The sequence below is a fragment of the Alosa pseudoharengus genome, unplaced genomic scaffold (assembly GCF_046254945.1).
Source record: "Alosa pseudoharengus isolate Yale_2024_CS ecotype anadromous, Long Island Sound unplaced genomic scaffold, YU_APseudo_1.1 YU_APseudo_1.1_scf_12, whole genome shotgun sequence".
In the NCBI taxonomy this organism is placed as follows: Eukaryota; Metazoa; Chordata; class Actinopteri; order Clupeiformes; family Clupeidae; genus Alosa; species Alosa pseudoharengus.
The window spans coordinates 36,955,706-36,971,856 of record NW_027468587.1 but is presented as its reverse complement, the minus strand read 5'-3'; the positions used below and the strand labels follow the sequence as shown (position 1 = coordinate 36,971,856).

The 16,151-nt window shown below is 41.7% G+C and overlaps 1 protein-coding gene across 1 annotated transcript in view; it reads right to left on the bottom strand.

The window, feature by feature from the left end:
* Window positions 1-7,169: 7,169 nt before the first annotated feature.
* The window catches only part of LOC143119697 (rap guanine nucleotide exchange factor 5-like), a 12,756-nt gene continuing 3,774 nt past the window's right edge, over window positions 7,170-16,151 (bottom strand). Inside the window, exons 3-17 of the mRNA XM_076281314.1 lie at window positions 15,149-15,230; window positions 14,831-14,975; window positions 14,481-14,578; window positions 13,442-13,472; window positions 13,045-13,123; window positions 12,632-12,781; window positions 12,251-12,348; window positions 12,030-12,152; window positions 11,368-11,546; window positions 10,463-10,553; window positions 10,226-10,276; window positions 7,964-8,051; window positions 7,592-7,656; window positions 7,392-7,446; window positions 7,170-7,285 (exon numbers count right to left, since the gene is read on the bottom strand). Coding sequence (XP_076137429.1) covers window positions 7,170-7,285; window positions 7,392-7,446; window positions 7,592-7,656; window positions 7,964-8,051; window positions 10,226-10,276; window positions 10,463-10,553; window positions 11,368-11,546; window positions 12,030-12,152; window positions 12,251-12,348; window positions 12,632-12,781; window positions 13,045-13,123; window positions 13,442-13,472; window positions 14,481-14,578; window positions 14,831-14,975; window positions 15,149-15,230 — 1,451 coding nt within the window. The remainder of the gene's footprint in view (window positions 7,286-7,391; window positions 7,447-7,591; window positions 7,657-7,963; window positions 8,052-10,225; window positions 10,277-10,462; window positions 10,554-11,367; window positions 11,547-12,029; window positions 12,153-12,250; window positions 12,349-12,631; window positions 12,782-13,044; window positions 13,124-13,441; window positions 13,473-14,480; window positions 14,579-14,830; window positions 14,976-15,148; window positions 15,231-16,151) is intronic.

Below are 16,151 nucleotides of genomic sequence, written 5' to 3'. Positions count from 1 at the left end.
TCTACTTTCCTGGCCACAAATTGTGGCTGCAAAATAAAAGTGATATGCATTGTATAATAATATCATAAACTCTTGAAAGCCTTGCCTCTGTCATAAACTAAAGTACCTGGACCATCAACAGTTCAACACATATTTTTTCAAGGGGGGCTGTACAGAAAATATATACTTTCTCATCAACATATCTAATCCAGTACTTTTCTGTAATAGTCAAACTGCAAGACCATGGCTGAACTCCAATATTATGACATCAACTGACACAAAATGACAGGGATTGGGATGGGGGTGGTCCTTAACAGGGCAGGGCACTGTGCAGAATCAAAAAGGTATGTCCACGGTTCACTTGGGTGAGGGCATCACATATTAAGCATTCCTGCCCAACAGCCAAGAAACAAGCTAACCTTCCTGTCATACGCCACCCTGAGGTGAGAGCCATCTTCCTATCCTCCAGGTGACGCCCCAGGACAAAACTCCTGGTGCCCTCCATCAATCACTGCACTTTTCTGCCCCCACATTAACTTCAATTAAAAGCTGCCAGGAGCACCATACGTGGCTATTGATTAGCTCTCCTAACAGGCCTCTCTGCTCCCTCTCAGGCCACTTGCATCTGACAGGGGGGTGTGTTGCCATGGCAGAATGCAAATACCCCATCAGGGTGCATCTGTTTCCCATGCTGAGGGTCAGGCCCTAACGGCTGTCCTTCACACATCCAGTTCACACACACAAATCCTGTTGTGGCATTTGGTCATGTTTGAGTGTCAGGACTCATCCTCCCCGCCCAGAAACATTGTAGCATGTATATGTTTGAATAATCACTCTGATTCTCTTTGATTCTTCTCTGATTCTGAAGACAAGTGCAATTGTTTAATAGAAACCAATCCCGGATTCGTTCATTCGTTCCGGATTCGTTCGTGATTCCACGTCCAACGTTTTCGTTATTCAGCTCATGGCTAATAAGAGACGCTTGAAATATCAGTGTATTATTACATTCATATAATGACTGCATTCATTTATCTCTGAGTTTTAAAAATCCCCAAGCATCTTTCAGGTTGGTCACATGAAACAAAACGAAATACTTTTAGCTTTGACATTTGAAGCTTTTGTTTGTTTTTAGACTTTTTTACATTTTATTGACAGGATGGGGAGAGGGCCTGAGAGATGCCTCGTACTTGTGTTATCATGGACACTACACCCTGTGTTGGGTATGCAACGCCAATGCTAATGCTTTGCCCCACCAAATTGTGTTTGCTGATAAGTGAAACTAGTGAAATATTTCCGATGTCAACTGAACACTACCATAAACATATAGAGGTATGCTATATGATAAGCAGATTATGGAATGATCACTTTCACTGTTAAACATATAGAGGTATGCTATTATAATAAGCAGATTATAGAATGATCACTTTCACTGTTAAACATATAGAGGTAGGCCTATGCTATATGATAAGCAGATTATGGAATGATCACTTTCACTTCTGCTGCTGTGCTCTGAAGAGAATCCCGATCACAGGATTTTTGTTGGTAAAAAACAAAGCAGAAATGAGCAATAGTGAAATGTCCAGTCCATGTAAAATATTTTTACTTTCATACTTTCACTGAGATATACTGTATACAATGGCAATTTCACAAGCATATTTAAGTGGAGGTGTAGGTTTGATATCCTTCAGACACCATCAGGTGTATCCATTTTGTATCCATTTCATACATCAAAAAGCCATCACTGTGTCTCCCAAGAAAAGGACAATGAGTGGGTCAAACATCTTAAGCTTTATAAATGAAGCCACATTTCTGTGACAGTTGATTTTGAACGCACTCCTTATTAGCTGTTGGAGCAAAGTTGGAGTTGCTCTCCGGTGCGAAAACACAGAGCTTTGATGATATCACCATCTGCTGAAAGAGCAGCACGTCTGTTATTTCTCTGCATCCAAGCGCCACAAAGAGATGATCTCTCTCCTAATCTCTGTCTGTAGGAATATAATGGGTTTCTCTGCTCCCCATTATTACTCTGGTCACAACCAATTACTTTTGCAAGAATTTCTCCCCCTCCAGAAACGAATGTCCTTCATTATGTTAACCAAACAGTAACCTGTGTGCGTATACAGAGGATTCATTAGGGAGCCAATGAAGCGTCATCCTAAACACAATTACACACAGTCAGCGTGTCACCCCACAATGTGCGGTAAGTGATCACTGCAATTAGAGCTGATGAAGTAGGCAATTTGCAAAACAATACAGGTACAGATGACTGTGACCCTACAGGGTTTGTCATTATGAATCACACTCGCCTCACTCCCTCTGTCACACGTTGCTCATCAGTGTCTCAAGGAGACACCTCAGTGAGCGAGCGATTGAAACCAGCAAACAATTCTGTTTAGCACCCACAGCCAAAGAAACACTGTTAACTTCATGTTAATAAAAGCACAAACATTACACAGCAATTCATCGGTTAGTTAATGTTACTCATAAATCCAACTATGCCAGCTCAGGTATTCACTGGCCCTGCTTTTCTGGTCAACATTTTTTGTTAGAAAAGCTGATGCAAATAAGCACAATTACATGCACATAATATAACCTTAGTTCTAAATGTATCAGAGCATGAAAAAGTTTTACAAAGCTTGGTAAGTTTGGTTGTTACTGATACATGTGGGAACTGATCTTATTCAAAGTGAGATGCTGCTCTCTTGTGGTAGATATGCATACTACATCACAAAAGAAATTCTTGACAAAACACTCAGTAGCCCTTAGAAATCTATAGGTTTGGTAGAATATACTCATTCAGTTGCCATTATCAATGTTGTGACACTTCTGGAGACCACTGATCCCTCTAACTTTAGCTCTGCTGACAGTTGAATAAGAGACCCACCACCACTGGAATATAGCTTTCTATGTAGAGTTCTTGGGGAGTGAATGTGTTTTAATTTAGTACTCACTATTCACTTCTATGCTTAAGTTACCAACTGTAGCGTGACTTTTGTGATTTTTCTCTGTCTTCCTTCTTTCTTTGTCTGCCTCTAAACAACGATTTATTAGCCAAAATAGCTTAAAGGTACACTATGCAGGTTTAGGTATTTTTGGCGACTGTAGAGCTCCCTCTAGAGTCGCAATATATTTATATTTTACTCTGCTATGTAAATAGGAAAGTTCTTGTGACTTATCCGCCCTGTACACAATGAAAATGCTTTTGCTGTGGAGGTGAAGGATTAAACTATCTCTAAAGAGCTATATCTGCTGACAAGGTAATGTTTTATGATTTTAGCAAGACTAGGAGGGCCGCCGTTCTTGGGAGTTGCAAGGTTGGTTTTCTTTGTAGGGACTCGCTACGTCTATGCTGTATGCTAGGTGCTATGCTTGCCTATATCACAAGTTTGTTTACCATCAAATTGGCTTCGTAAAGGGGAATATCTTGCATAGTGTACATTTAATAGTAGCTCAGGTGTAGTGATATTATATCATGTATAACTGAGAGAAGTCGGACCTTTGAAGCCCATGTTTGAAAATTTGTTTTATTTCATCTCCATCTCAACCTGTGTCCTCAGCACCCTTTGAAAGATGCCGTCATCCATTACTAGCCTCAGAAGGACGGTAGGCTACATCAAATGATGGTCTGGATGTCAACAGCTTCACTCTAAACATGTAAGCAGAGTGCATATGAGGGAAAGGTCAAGCTGGTGCCCTGGGCAGACTCCCCCGAGCAGACTGCGCCACTCTCCTCAGGAGATTATGTTCTCCCACAGCAATTGACTTTTAGATGAGCACGCTTTGACTTTGACCCCATGCACCCCTGGAATGCTAATGGAGGAGCGTAATGCATGTCAACTCTGAGTAAAGACCTTTTATGGATCATCAGTGTGTCTGTGTTGTGCCACAAATCCCAGGCATTTTTTTATGTATATAAAATGTCCACCATGTGTGAAATTTGTAAAACAGTATTACGTAAATGCTTTCCTGCAACTATGCTGACCATGTCATCCTCAAAAAATAGAAAATATATTTAAACGGTTGGTGTCATTGGTGTTTGTTTATAAATAATTTGTAAAAGTATTTAAACATAGAAATTCCAAATGAATACATTTATTCATAATGCTATGTAATATTCCCCTTGAGACAGTCACCATGGTGATAAATGTGCTCGACTGACAAAATAATGATGGAGTGAAAGAGAGAGGTCACAGTTCAAGGTCCCAGTGGTGAGACTGCACACACTAGTACAATCTACACATGGAAGGTGCTCTCAATTCATGATTAAATGGTGTCTTATGTCAACAATGCCAACACACGCTGTGTGTGTGTGTATGTCTGAAAAAGAGATAGGCTACCAAATAATTAAATGCACACAATCAACTTCTCAAGACACACCAGTGAACTAACTAATTTAGCTTAATGATAGTGCAAAGAGCCTGTGTTTGTGTGTGTGTGTGTGTGTGTGTGTGATGAGCAATAAATTACACACTAAGTCATCCAATCTATTTCATCTTGTATCTATCTTGTACGAAAATAAAGTGCCTGAATAAGACTCATCAGCCAGTCCTCCTCTGATGATGGTGTTCCTGCTCGTCATTGATGGCTCTTCTGGTCGTAGCTCTTTGCCAGAGGCTGAGGCTGGTTGGCCTGCCAGGTCTTAAGGCACAGCTGCAGGCGTGGGCCACAGGAACAACAGCCACAGGCTCCATCCGCTGACAGGAAAATGATAGCATGCCCTCTGAACGAAGGAACAATAATGGCTCTCTAATACTGCTGTGACCAACAGTTGTAAACCAATCCTATGGCAGCCACTTAAACAAAGAATCTCACGCTAGGCTTTCTCCTAGAAGTAGTTGTAGCAATTGGACAAAGACTTGCCAAATAATGCCTGTTCTAAAACAGAATTTCCTTCTCCATTAGCCTATCTATTACAGTTTTTCTCGATTGCTTTTACCTGCTTAAGTAAACTGGAATCCACTTGGTCTTCATGACTACTTTCTTTGCACAGCAAAAGTTATCTCTTGCAAATGTGTTCACACATTTTCATTGGGTTCACACATTTCTCACATCCTTTTGCAAAACAGTTAACACAGGTGTCATTCAAAAGCCCCAAACTCTATTGGTTTTCCCATGCTAAACAAAAGGAAAACATCTTTTCACAGGTGGTATAGATTCCTTGCATAAGTCTGAATCTCTGATACACCTGTGTGAAACTCCTTTGCACAATTCTTCAATCAGCAATCATTCATTATACATATAAGAGATGTCTGTGTTGCTATTTGCAAGTATAGATCTAATGCACATTTAGACAAAGTACTGTATTGCCTATATTTGGTGGAGAAAACAGTACAAAAGGTGTTTACTGTAGGTCTATTTCGATGAAAGTTGTAGTTCAATGAAATGTACAGTATCTTGCTAGGTGTTTGCTGCATGTCTTACATGTCAATGACAGTTACATCTTGGAAGGGAATTAATAAATTATTTTTTTATTCAGTACATTTAGTCTTTTCACAGTTTTTTTCTGATACCAGAAAAATGAGAAAGTAATGGAACAGACAGCAAAAATGATCATTTTGAGAACTAGATTTTAGATTTTGTTGTCCAGTGTGTAATGATTGATTAAAGAGTGTTTTTGAATTGGCAACAAGTTGTAGTGTTTGAAGGCAAGATTTGCTTTTGCTGCATGTTTTAAGTGTTTTGAGAGAGTAACTGCCTTTTGCAAGCAAAATGTGTCATTTTGTCCAGAGTGCTTTTGTTCAGACACGGGTGTTAACTGTTTTGAGAATGTGATGTCAGAGTTGACACAGGTATCAAAACGATTGAGAAAAACTGTATTGTTCTAGCCACGCTCCACTAGGTGTAAGTACTGTATGGTTAAAGAACCCTTTTGGAGTCGGTATGTGTGTTCACAGTTGGATATTGAGAATACTTGTCAGAGGACATGTGCTTAAGCCATTATGGAGGGAGTGTTTAACATGAAGTGCTGTGATGTGTTACGTAACATTTTGCTATGTGTATAACTGATATAATGGACTATAATCAAAGATTAAAGATCAAAAGATGGAACATTATGTGCAGATAACATCCACTGGCCCTTGAATGTTGTCAGTGAGCTCAGAGAAATCAGTCCCTGAAATCTCCAGTGCTCTCTCTAAGATACTGCTCTCTGTATTTGCTATGAGTGTTTGTGTTTGTGTCCAAGTGTCTTTCATTTGTTTTCTTTGTGCAATGCACAGCATGTGTGTGTGTGTGTGTGTGTGTGTGTGTCATCACAGAGTGATGCTATTGAATGAATGAATGAAAGAGGACACATTATCATCAGTAAATGAAAATGCATTTATCTGCCTTCTCTGTGTTCAGTGAATCTACTGTACAAATGTGTCTGTATAAAGTTCCTACAGCTTCACAAGTGACATGCATAGCTGCAGAACATCTCCAAACAGTGGGACATCAGACTAGGAGGCTCAATGATATTTACAAACGGAGTGTTTGATTCAAATGACTGAATCTCATGCTGACATTCAATTTTAGGCTTTTGTTCATTCAGTGATAATCATCACCTCACACAGCCCTGGCAGAAATTAATCTAAAAATAGAAAATATATTAAAATAAATATTCACAGCATGTACAGAGTTGTTAGGTGTTGAAGAAGTAGATTGACACACATGCGCGCGCACACACACACACACACTTGATTCTAGGTTTAAGCTTGAATTCTGCATTGGAGCTATAAGGATTATATTGTATTTCCTACATCAGGTTGTGATAAGTATAGGACTTTATCATCTATAGCTTTTTGTGATTGTCCGTGGCTACAGGCTAATCTTTCATCTGACAAAAAAGATCACTTCATAGGCACTCTAAGCTGCCTAATTGTATTTGAAAAACAAACTGCAAAACAAACAGGAAAAAACATACCGTTATCCATGCATAGAGTGTACAGGATATGCAACCACTGATTTGGATTATGTATTTTAGGACAAAATATAGGACAACTTCAGCTAGATGCTCAGTGCATGGCTGTGGCTTGTGTAGAATTGCACAACTATTGGGGGGGGGGGGGGGGGGGTCAGACATGAATCAATACTAGTCCTCAGAAGCAAGTGCTCTATAGAAACACTCTGCTACTCAGCGTAATAATGTACAGATATTTCAGTAAACACACACACACACACACACACACACACACACACACACTAAAGTCCAACTATGGCCGTGGCTCCAGCCTGTGGGATAGGTCAAAGAGGGTCTCCTGGCTGCTGATGACGTGCAGGTATTTGACGCAGGTCATGTCTGGGTTGTCCTTCTGTCTCAGTGCGTCTCCTGTGGAACAGAGAGGCTCTTCAGGATCCTGAGTGCAGTGACTGATGAAAGGAACAATTAGATGGGATACAGTCATGATGAAAGGCAGTCACGCCATCATACGCACCCATGGGATCCAGCTGACATTGTTTAATCAAGCGCGCTGACTCGGCTATCATGTGCTGTTAGGACAAAAACAACACAGCAACCTTAATCATTCACCACACGTCACCAAGCCATCTGGCCTCTGCACTACAGACACGTGATGACCAAACCCTGATGCTGCCCGTTTGTCATGTCACTAAAGACCCCCCACAGTCTACTCACCAGCTTCTCAAAGTTGAGCAGGTTGTCCAGAAATGTCTTGTTGCCCTCATGAATGAAAGTAATGTCTGTGGAAACAGAGGACACAGTAACTGCACTGTCATTAGTGTAAAACAGGCCAGTATGAGGAGAAATCTCCTGTTAAAATAATGTCAAATTGTTAGATTATAACTATAGCAAAGATGCAACGCAAAACACTGTAATGGATATTGAGATGTTATAAGCACCATGATAATTGGCATAATACAGTAGGTCCTAACTACATCTTTCTCTGAGGGTCTCTGAGGTCATGGCCATAGAATAGATTGTGAGTAGTCATGATATACATAGAGCATGCTAGGAGCCTCTTGTGTTGACAAAATTGGCTTTGGTGACCTTTAAGTAGCAGAGGCAGGAAAGGAAGCTTAGGGGTCTTCATCTTCTTGAAGGTAGTCCTATAAGCCTTGTGGTTGAGGGAAGGGTCCTAAGACAAAGAAGAAGAGTGTTTGGTCTTTTGTGTTTCCATGGCTTCTGTGTTTCCATGGCTTTTGTTTCAGGTGTTGCCAGTATCCTTCTGCACATGATTAAAGGAGCGATTTGTAGGATTGTTACCGAACGTTCTGTAGGCCAAAATCAAAACACTGGTGAACGTTCTCAAGACTACCAGACGCGAGCCTCTTCTGGGTTGCCAGATGTAGCCTAATGAAGACTTAGCTAACGTTAGTTGACCTGCAGCTGCTTTAACGTTTCTCCAACCATGACCCAGCTACACATTACGGAAACATTGAAAACAAAAAATAACTCTCTAACCAACGTAACATATTTAGCTGAAGTTAGCAATGCAGATGAAGTTCCTGTCATGGAGAAATATGGCCAACTCTGCGTCAGACTTGATATTCTTCGTTTGACGAAGATGTCGCCATCTCAGGAAGCTCCTCCGATGTCCACTTAATGTGTTTCTTGTTTTAATTTTGGAAATGTGCCTCTCGTAGGCGTTCATGACTAGGCTACAAGTGAAAGCAAGCTGACAGTTGGCCTTTGCTAATTTGGCAACACAAATAGGAGGACACGCCAGCCCATTATTAATACGCTATTCTAGAATTAATCATTCAAAACAAACGAAAATTCCAAGAGATTCCGCCCCGTAACTCTTTTTTTTTTCATGGGTTTTACGGGTTATAGTAATGTTGTCAAATAATCAATCAATCAATCAATTCATCGTGTTTCCTTACTCTCTGACAACATATTGTGATCATTTTTGGAATGGTTACAATTTATTTTCCATTATTTCCTACATACTGGTCCTTTAAATGGGATAAATTCTCACTCACTGGTAAGCCTAAACCAAACATCAAACATGTTAGATTTAGCTGTTACATTGTACCATTCATTTTACACAGCTCCCCACAGTATGCAATAGAAATCGCCATGGGAATGAGGTCATACATAATATGGAATAAATAATGCTTTATTTGACTGAATTTAATGAATGTAAAGTTTACAAGGTTTTTTAGGGGTTTACTATGCTGTTAAACTGACTACCCACCAACAGTCTTATATGTTTACTAGTGTGTATACCTGCCATATGGATGCTTATGCTAATGAGTTTCCCCTGACTGCAGTTTGTCTGTTTATCGGCTGGCTTCCAACTCTCTGTGTCCCCTCCCCTCCCTTCAGCCCCGCCCCTCTCTGTCTCTCTGTGTCCCCTCCCTTCAGCCCCGCCCCTCTCTGTCTCTCTGTGCCCCCTCCCCTCCCTTCACCCCCGCCCCTCTCTGTCTCTCTGTGTCCCCTCCCCTCCCTTCAGCCCCGCCCCTCTCTGTCTCTCTGTGTCCCCTCCCCTCCCTTCAGCCCCGCCCCTCTCTGTCTCTCTGCTCAGCCCATCTCAGGCTGATGGGGCCCCCTTTCGGCCTGCTGGGGATTTGCTCAAAGCTTTTTCCTTTTTCCTTGCCGCCACTACCTACATAGTTACTCTAGACCTAGGGTGTTCACTTCTTGCACAACCTCCATGATACACACTCTACCATAACATCTAACTGTATCACTTCTACTCGTGTATAGCCTACTGCATAACAGTGTCAGTGCCCTGCCTGGAATGTGAAATCTTGGTGGGTCCATACATTTCTTCATTTGAGTTTGTCAAGCTCAAGTATTAACATTTCATCAGAATCAGAGACTCTAAAATGAATTGATTTGTTTGATCATATTAGAAACAGAAATGCTCAACAATAATGGGCTATATAAAGCACATTACATATTATTTACACATTTGCGCCTCATTTAATCATGATACTCCAAAAAAGTAAAATATACTATATATTGCACAATATACAACAGTATGTCTAATTTTAAAAGCTAATCTAATTCTAGCGAGAATGTGTTGGGGATGATCATTTTGGATCATGTTTGAACAGCTTCTCAAGTGTATGTCTCTTGAGAGGAAATCTGTGTGACATCACAGACACACAAACATGCTCTGTCATGTCACACATGTCACCACCATAAAGCACCATCTGCCACAGTGTTCCCAGGAGGGAGTCAAATCAGGGCATCGTGTATTCTCTCCTAATGAGCTTCTCCCAGTCATAGGATTCAGCTGCTTCTTCATAAGCCCATCTGTCCATACACAGAGAGGGGCACACACCACACACAATGACTTACTGTCAGGGCCTCCAACTCCGAAAACAGCTTACGGAATTTCCCTGGAACTTTCTGTTGGCCAAGACAGGGAGAGATTTGAAACAAAAGTTTAAAAGTCACCACAGATGCATTATACCGTATGGACAGTATAGTTGCATACTCGCGCACACACACACACACACACACACACACACACACACACACACACACACATAAACACACATACTCCCCCCGCCCCACACACACAAATGTCCTCACCTCCCATGTCTGACTCAGGCGACTAATAGCAGCTGTATTGAGGCCCATAATGATGGCAAAGAAGGAGTTCATATTCCTCTGAGCTTTACAACTGAGGGAACAATTACAGAGAAAATAATTATGGTCAGAGCCACGAGCAAAGCAATTACAAATCGTGCCATTAGTCACAAGTATTGGAAACAGACCCACCGCATCTAAGGAACATATCTCTAATATATGTATTATAACAACAAAGCCATGCAATGTTCCGGCCCTGGACATTATTGAACATATTTTCATGATTGGCACACAGCACAAAATGAGCCTTGAAGAAGGAAATCATTCTGTTTGCCAATTTAAGTCTGACACAGCACCATTATTCTCCATGTCATGAGTGCTGCTATTTAAAATGTTTACGTCTGAAGGCTTATTAGCATTTATTTTGAATGACCTTAGAGTGAAACCATTTGATTTCTACAAGTAGGCCTACAGTATCAATCAAACCTTCTCACATCAAATTACCAATTATTATTTTTTACAATTCATTCAATTAACTTGGCAGACTTTCATGTTATTACTATTATTATAGTCTGTATTGATGCTACTGACTGTGTGTGTGTGTGTGTGTGTGTGTGCGCATGCATTCGTGCTTGCGTGTGTGTGTGTGAGTGTGTGCATGTTATTATATTACATTCAGCAGACACTTCTTGACCAAAGTGACTTTTGTCAGCTATATTACAAGGGATCACATTGTCCCTGGAGCAACTTGGGGTTAAGTGCCTTGCTCAAGGGCACAACGGTGGAAGCCGGGAATTGAACCGACAACTTTCAGGCTACTGCACGCTAGTCCAGCTTCTTAACCACTACACTACCACCGCCCTCATGTGTGTGTATATGTCCAATTAATATAGCAAGGATTTGCTCACTGAGCTGCAATCTTGATTAACTTCTTCAAAACTTGCACCCGCTTGCAGAGTGAGGTGCAGAGCAGCACTTCGGTCATCACCCAAAGCTGAACTTCATTGCAGCGCTGCAGCAGCCTCTCCATCGCCCCTGTGTGGCCAACATAGGCATCACGGCTGCAGGTGAAGCAGATCAGCTCTGGCTGTGGGAGACAGATGATGACAGCACCACAACAGGTCTCTGTGATGGTCTTGAAATGGACTCGATTAAACAGCCACTACCAAAGATTCATTTTGAAGGTGCTACTGCAAATACAACCCTCCACCTCCCCCACACCTAATGCCAATGTTAATAGTCAGTCAATAACATTTATTTAAGTAAATGTATTTAATAGTCAGCTGAATGAAATGGACCCTAATCAAACCAGTTTGGGTTGCTATACTCATTGCTGCAACAAGAAAAACAAATCATAATGTTAAAGCAACTCTGGTCCATTATCCCAAAAAACTTGACAACCTATCACAACAAGATGCATCTGCTGAATTTAAATTAGGACTCATTTGGCCTCATACACAAGGCATGTGAGGGATAGCTTTTCATATTAGCAAAATGTAGCTTCACCAATCTACTTGATATTGTTATGGTTTTTACAGACTCCTTTTTTAATAGATATAAAGGAACCTACCTCTTGTAGACAATGAAAGAGACTCCAGTCGAAGTTGGTTAGGGTGATAGCCACATCCCAGGCGTTAAGGCCAAGCAGGTGTGATGTCCTCTGCTGTTGTTGGCCATTAACAGTCAGAGGGTTCTACATCAAGCAGAAGACAAAACTAAACTACTGCCATACGACACAGGGAACACTGCACTGATAATAACTCAACTGAGAGTCAGCAGCTGATGTCTTACCATAACTGTAGTCAAGTCTTTCCTGTAAACCTGCAGTCTCTCTTCAGATGAGAGGCAATCTGAGAAAACACTGTCTTCAGGCTGAAACAGCACCTTCTCTGAAGACACAGTGGGGAGCGTATCAGGCTTGATGAGCACTATCATTAAGAGCTAACTCTGGAATCTTATATGTTGTTCTAACTCAATGCTGAACCAATTTCATTCAATAGTGTAAATTAGTGAACAGTTAAACCCAAAATGAGCTCAAATTGGGGCCAAATTGAAATATATAGTATATCCTTTAAAAGAGATAAAATCATCATCATCATCAGACAAAAAAGATGCCATTTGTAGTCTTAGGTTTAGTCAACCTTGACCTCACCTTATTGTCCATGTCCTTACCTCCAGAGTACGTAAGAGCAGCTAGCACCATGTCTTCCTGAGGGCAGTCCAGGCGGTCAGCCAACAGTGACAGCAGCTGCTGTGCTCTGACAGAGCTCTGTGCCTTCACACTGATGTAGGAGTCCTCACTCACATACATAGAGTACAGCACTGTGGACCAGGCAGGCACATTAGAACCCTTAACACTGATGTAGGAGTCCTCACATACACACACACACACACACACACACACACACACACACACACACACACACACACACACACACACACACACACACACACACACACATTAAAACCGCCCTTAAGTAAGTAATGACAAATGTGTTTGGTATTTCCTTGAAAATGGTAAGTCACTTCTGCATATGCCCTCTCCAAAATGAATGTACATGGAAAGAGAGTTAACAATGACTTACCCTCCCTCTCCTCTCTTGGCATGGTTCTGAGATGAGGCCAGTTGTCCTTAGCACTGAGTTGTTTGTGAAGTACTTTGCTCTAAACGTCAGATAATTACCATTACTGTCAGTGACCACACTCACATACATATACATGTTTGAGTGATTTTTTACAGCAGGGGTAAGTGAATATACTCAGACACTTTCTAAAGGCAATGCTCCCTCCCTCAGATGCTGAAAGTTAGCTCATCTAAAGCATGGTGGAAAAACATAGACTACCCAAAAGAAATCCAAAATAACCGATCCAAAATAAGAGATACTTCTTACAGAGAGAAACACTACATGGTACAACACTAGCTTCCCAAATTCTTCATATATCTGACGTCCTCTTGTTCTCTAGAGTCTTCAAAAGTCTTACCTTTTGATGAGGTGAAAACTTATCCACAGTGCTAGACAGAGAAATAAAAATGTCAAAGATTGTGGAGTTTGTTTAGAGTTAAATGTAAACAGTAACATCTATTTTTTATTAGTGGCTCATTTTCAATAACGAAAACATCAACAGTGTTTACACCTTACAACACTACAATTAGTAAAATGCCAGAGTCATATTAAGATATAACTATGTAGGGGCTAAGCAACCTATTGCTGGACATTGTTGGCATGGACACATTGTGTTATGGAAAAGGTCGCAAGCACTCAAGCATTATGGACAAGGTTGCAAGCACCCTTAGGCGGCAGCAGGTTTACACTCTCTAATCTAAATCCATAGCACCATTAGCCCAGGCCCGTGATTGGTAGCTGTGAGAAGGCACATCATGACCCTGATGTCTTACAGTGTACAAATCCCAGGCAGAGTGTTTGTAGCATGAGGGACCGAACCACACACTCTATATACTCCCCAGCTCTCCACCTGTCTTGAGACCCATGGGTTGTAAACTCACAAATGGCTTTAGCAATATGGGTTTGAGCCATCACAGCTATCCAAAGGAGGCCATTTGGCTAACACCTCATTTGAACACTTCATAACACTTTATATAAAAGCCTGTCTGCCTGTGGACGCCTCAGGTCTACCCCTGAGCGCTACACCCATAGAGCCAGGCGAGTCTGAATCTGAGTGTGGAGAGAAGGGGGCGGGGGGGTGAAAGTGGCTGGATAATGGTGGCTGTCAGGGGGAGTTATAGGAGTGCCCTCTCTAATGGAAGGGGTCAGGACAACACGCTGCTGCAGTGGGACAATAGGCCGAGCGAGTGGCACTATTTGCTCTGTGAGGCCAGAGGGTCCAGCAGACCAGACGATCCCTGGCCCTACGGCTCATGTCAGACACACAGTTCACAGCATGTTGACTTTTGGTCATCCCTTCAGGCTCTATTAGTCTGAGACTGGACATTTTGAGCATAGATTGAACTTCTCCCAGTCTGTCTCTCATGTAGTGCATGAGACATTCAAAAGTCACCCACTGCCTGCACTGCATGGAGAGAAGTCTCTGGATGTCTTTAAGATCCTTCTCCAGAGGTGGGAAGTCATAGATGTCATCCAGCACACAACGATACAGACTCTGGAAAACAGTATGACAGCATTTACATTATAAGACATGTAAGCCCTTAAAAAAACGAACAGCATTCAAATGACCGCATACAAAACCAGAATAACATGTCATACACACCGGTGCTTCTGAGAGTAACTTATGGTATCATAGGTAAACAAACGTTATAACAATGTGTGAATGAAATTAGCATTTAAATATCATCTTCTAATTTTCAACTTCCTCTATCTCTGCACCCTCTGCTGAGCCTCTGCCTAGTCCCACCTTCATGAACAGGTTGATGTACTCGTTGTCTCGGAGGAAGTTTTTGTAGAGAGCGTTCCACTGGGACACAATCAGCAGGATCTTACGTTTCCTGAGCAGGACAGTAGTCATGTCCTCACGTAGTGGGCTGCGCTTGGAACAGTAGGTGATCACCAGGGGAGTTAAGAAGAACATTTTACCAGTGTGAGAGTGAGTGTATGTGGGGAGGTGTGTGTGTGTGTGTGCGCGCGTGTGTATTGTGTGTGTGTATATGTGTGTGTGTATGTGTGGGTTTATATATGTGTGGGGGTGGGGAGGGGCTAAAGAACAGAAGGATATTGTCTGAGGAGAGCTTGGCATAAATCATTGGTTGACATGAAGACCAAGTATGTAAGCAGGAAGTCATACAGGAGCGTGTCTGCTGGGAAATAAAACAGAAAGAGATATGGCCATATGTGAGTTAGAGAGCTGGAGCTCACGGTCCCTTAATGCCCCTGAAAACTCACTCAATTGCAGCCCAAATACTAAAGGTGTCAGATATTTTCCCTGCTGATTTCAGACCTTGAATACAAGTCATACTCACATAGACTTATGTTCCAAACAGAGAACTATGTTGGTTTTCAAAAAGAAACCTTTCAGAGCTGGTATTCTGAATGATTTTTTCAAAAGCAGTTGATCTCTGTTGGTGTTCCCTCTTACTCCCCCTCTATCACCCTCCCCTCTCCTCCCACCCCTCCCTGTTTCAACCACCTTCTCATATGTGGATCATATCATACAGAATGCAGAGCCTCTAATAGTGTCTTTTTGTTCTGGGAGGAGGAGGAAGCAGCTCCAGCAAGTCACCTTGAGTGCAAGTATTCAAGGGCACATATTCATGTCTGTGCTCCTTCTCCATAGAGGAAATGTATATACTGACAAGAGAGGGAAGTGTTGTAAGTGAACGTGACAAAAGGGTTGTAGAGAGTTCTCAGAGAAAGCCTGGTCTTTTGTTGGAGAAAACATGAGGAAACTGCCCTCTACTTATATGTACAATAGTTTCTTTTGAGATGTCTGCATCTTATTTTTAAGGATCTTTGAAGTGGCAAAGTGGTTGAAGATTGCATGTTAATCTTAATTCAGGCAACACCCTGTTGCTAAAAAAGTAGGCTAATGTCTTCTCTGTCTGTAAGGAGGAACAGTCCACCATTGACCGCCATGATAGTGTATTGTAAAAACACTGCCACTTAGTCATCACTCTGCTTTGCCAATCATCAACCACTTTACTGTTAGCCACCAGAAAGGAGGCTAGCCAGGACCTCATGTTTACTGACCCTTAAAAGCAATAGCCTTTAAGTCAATCTCA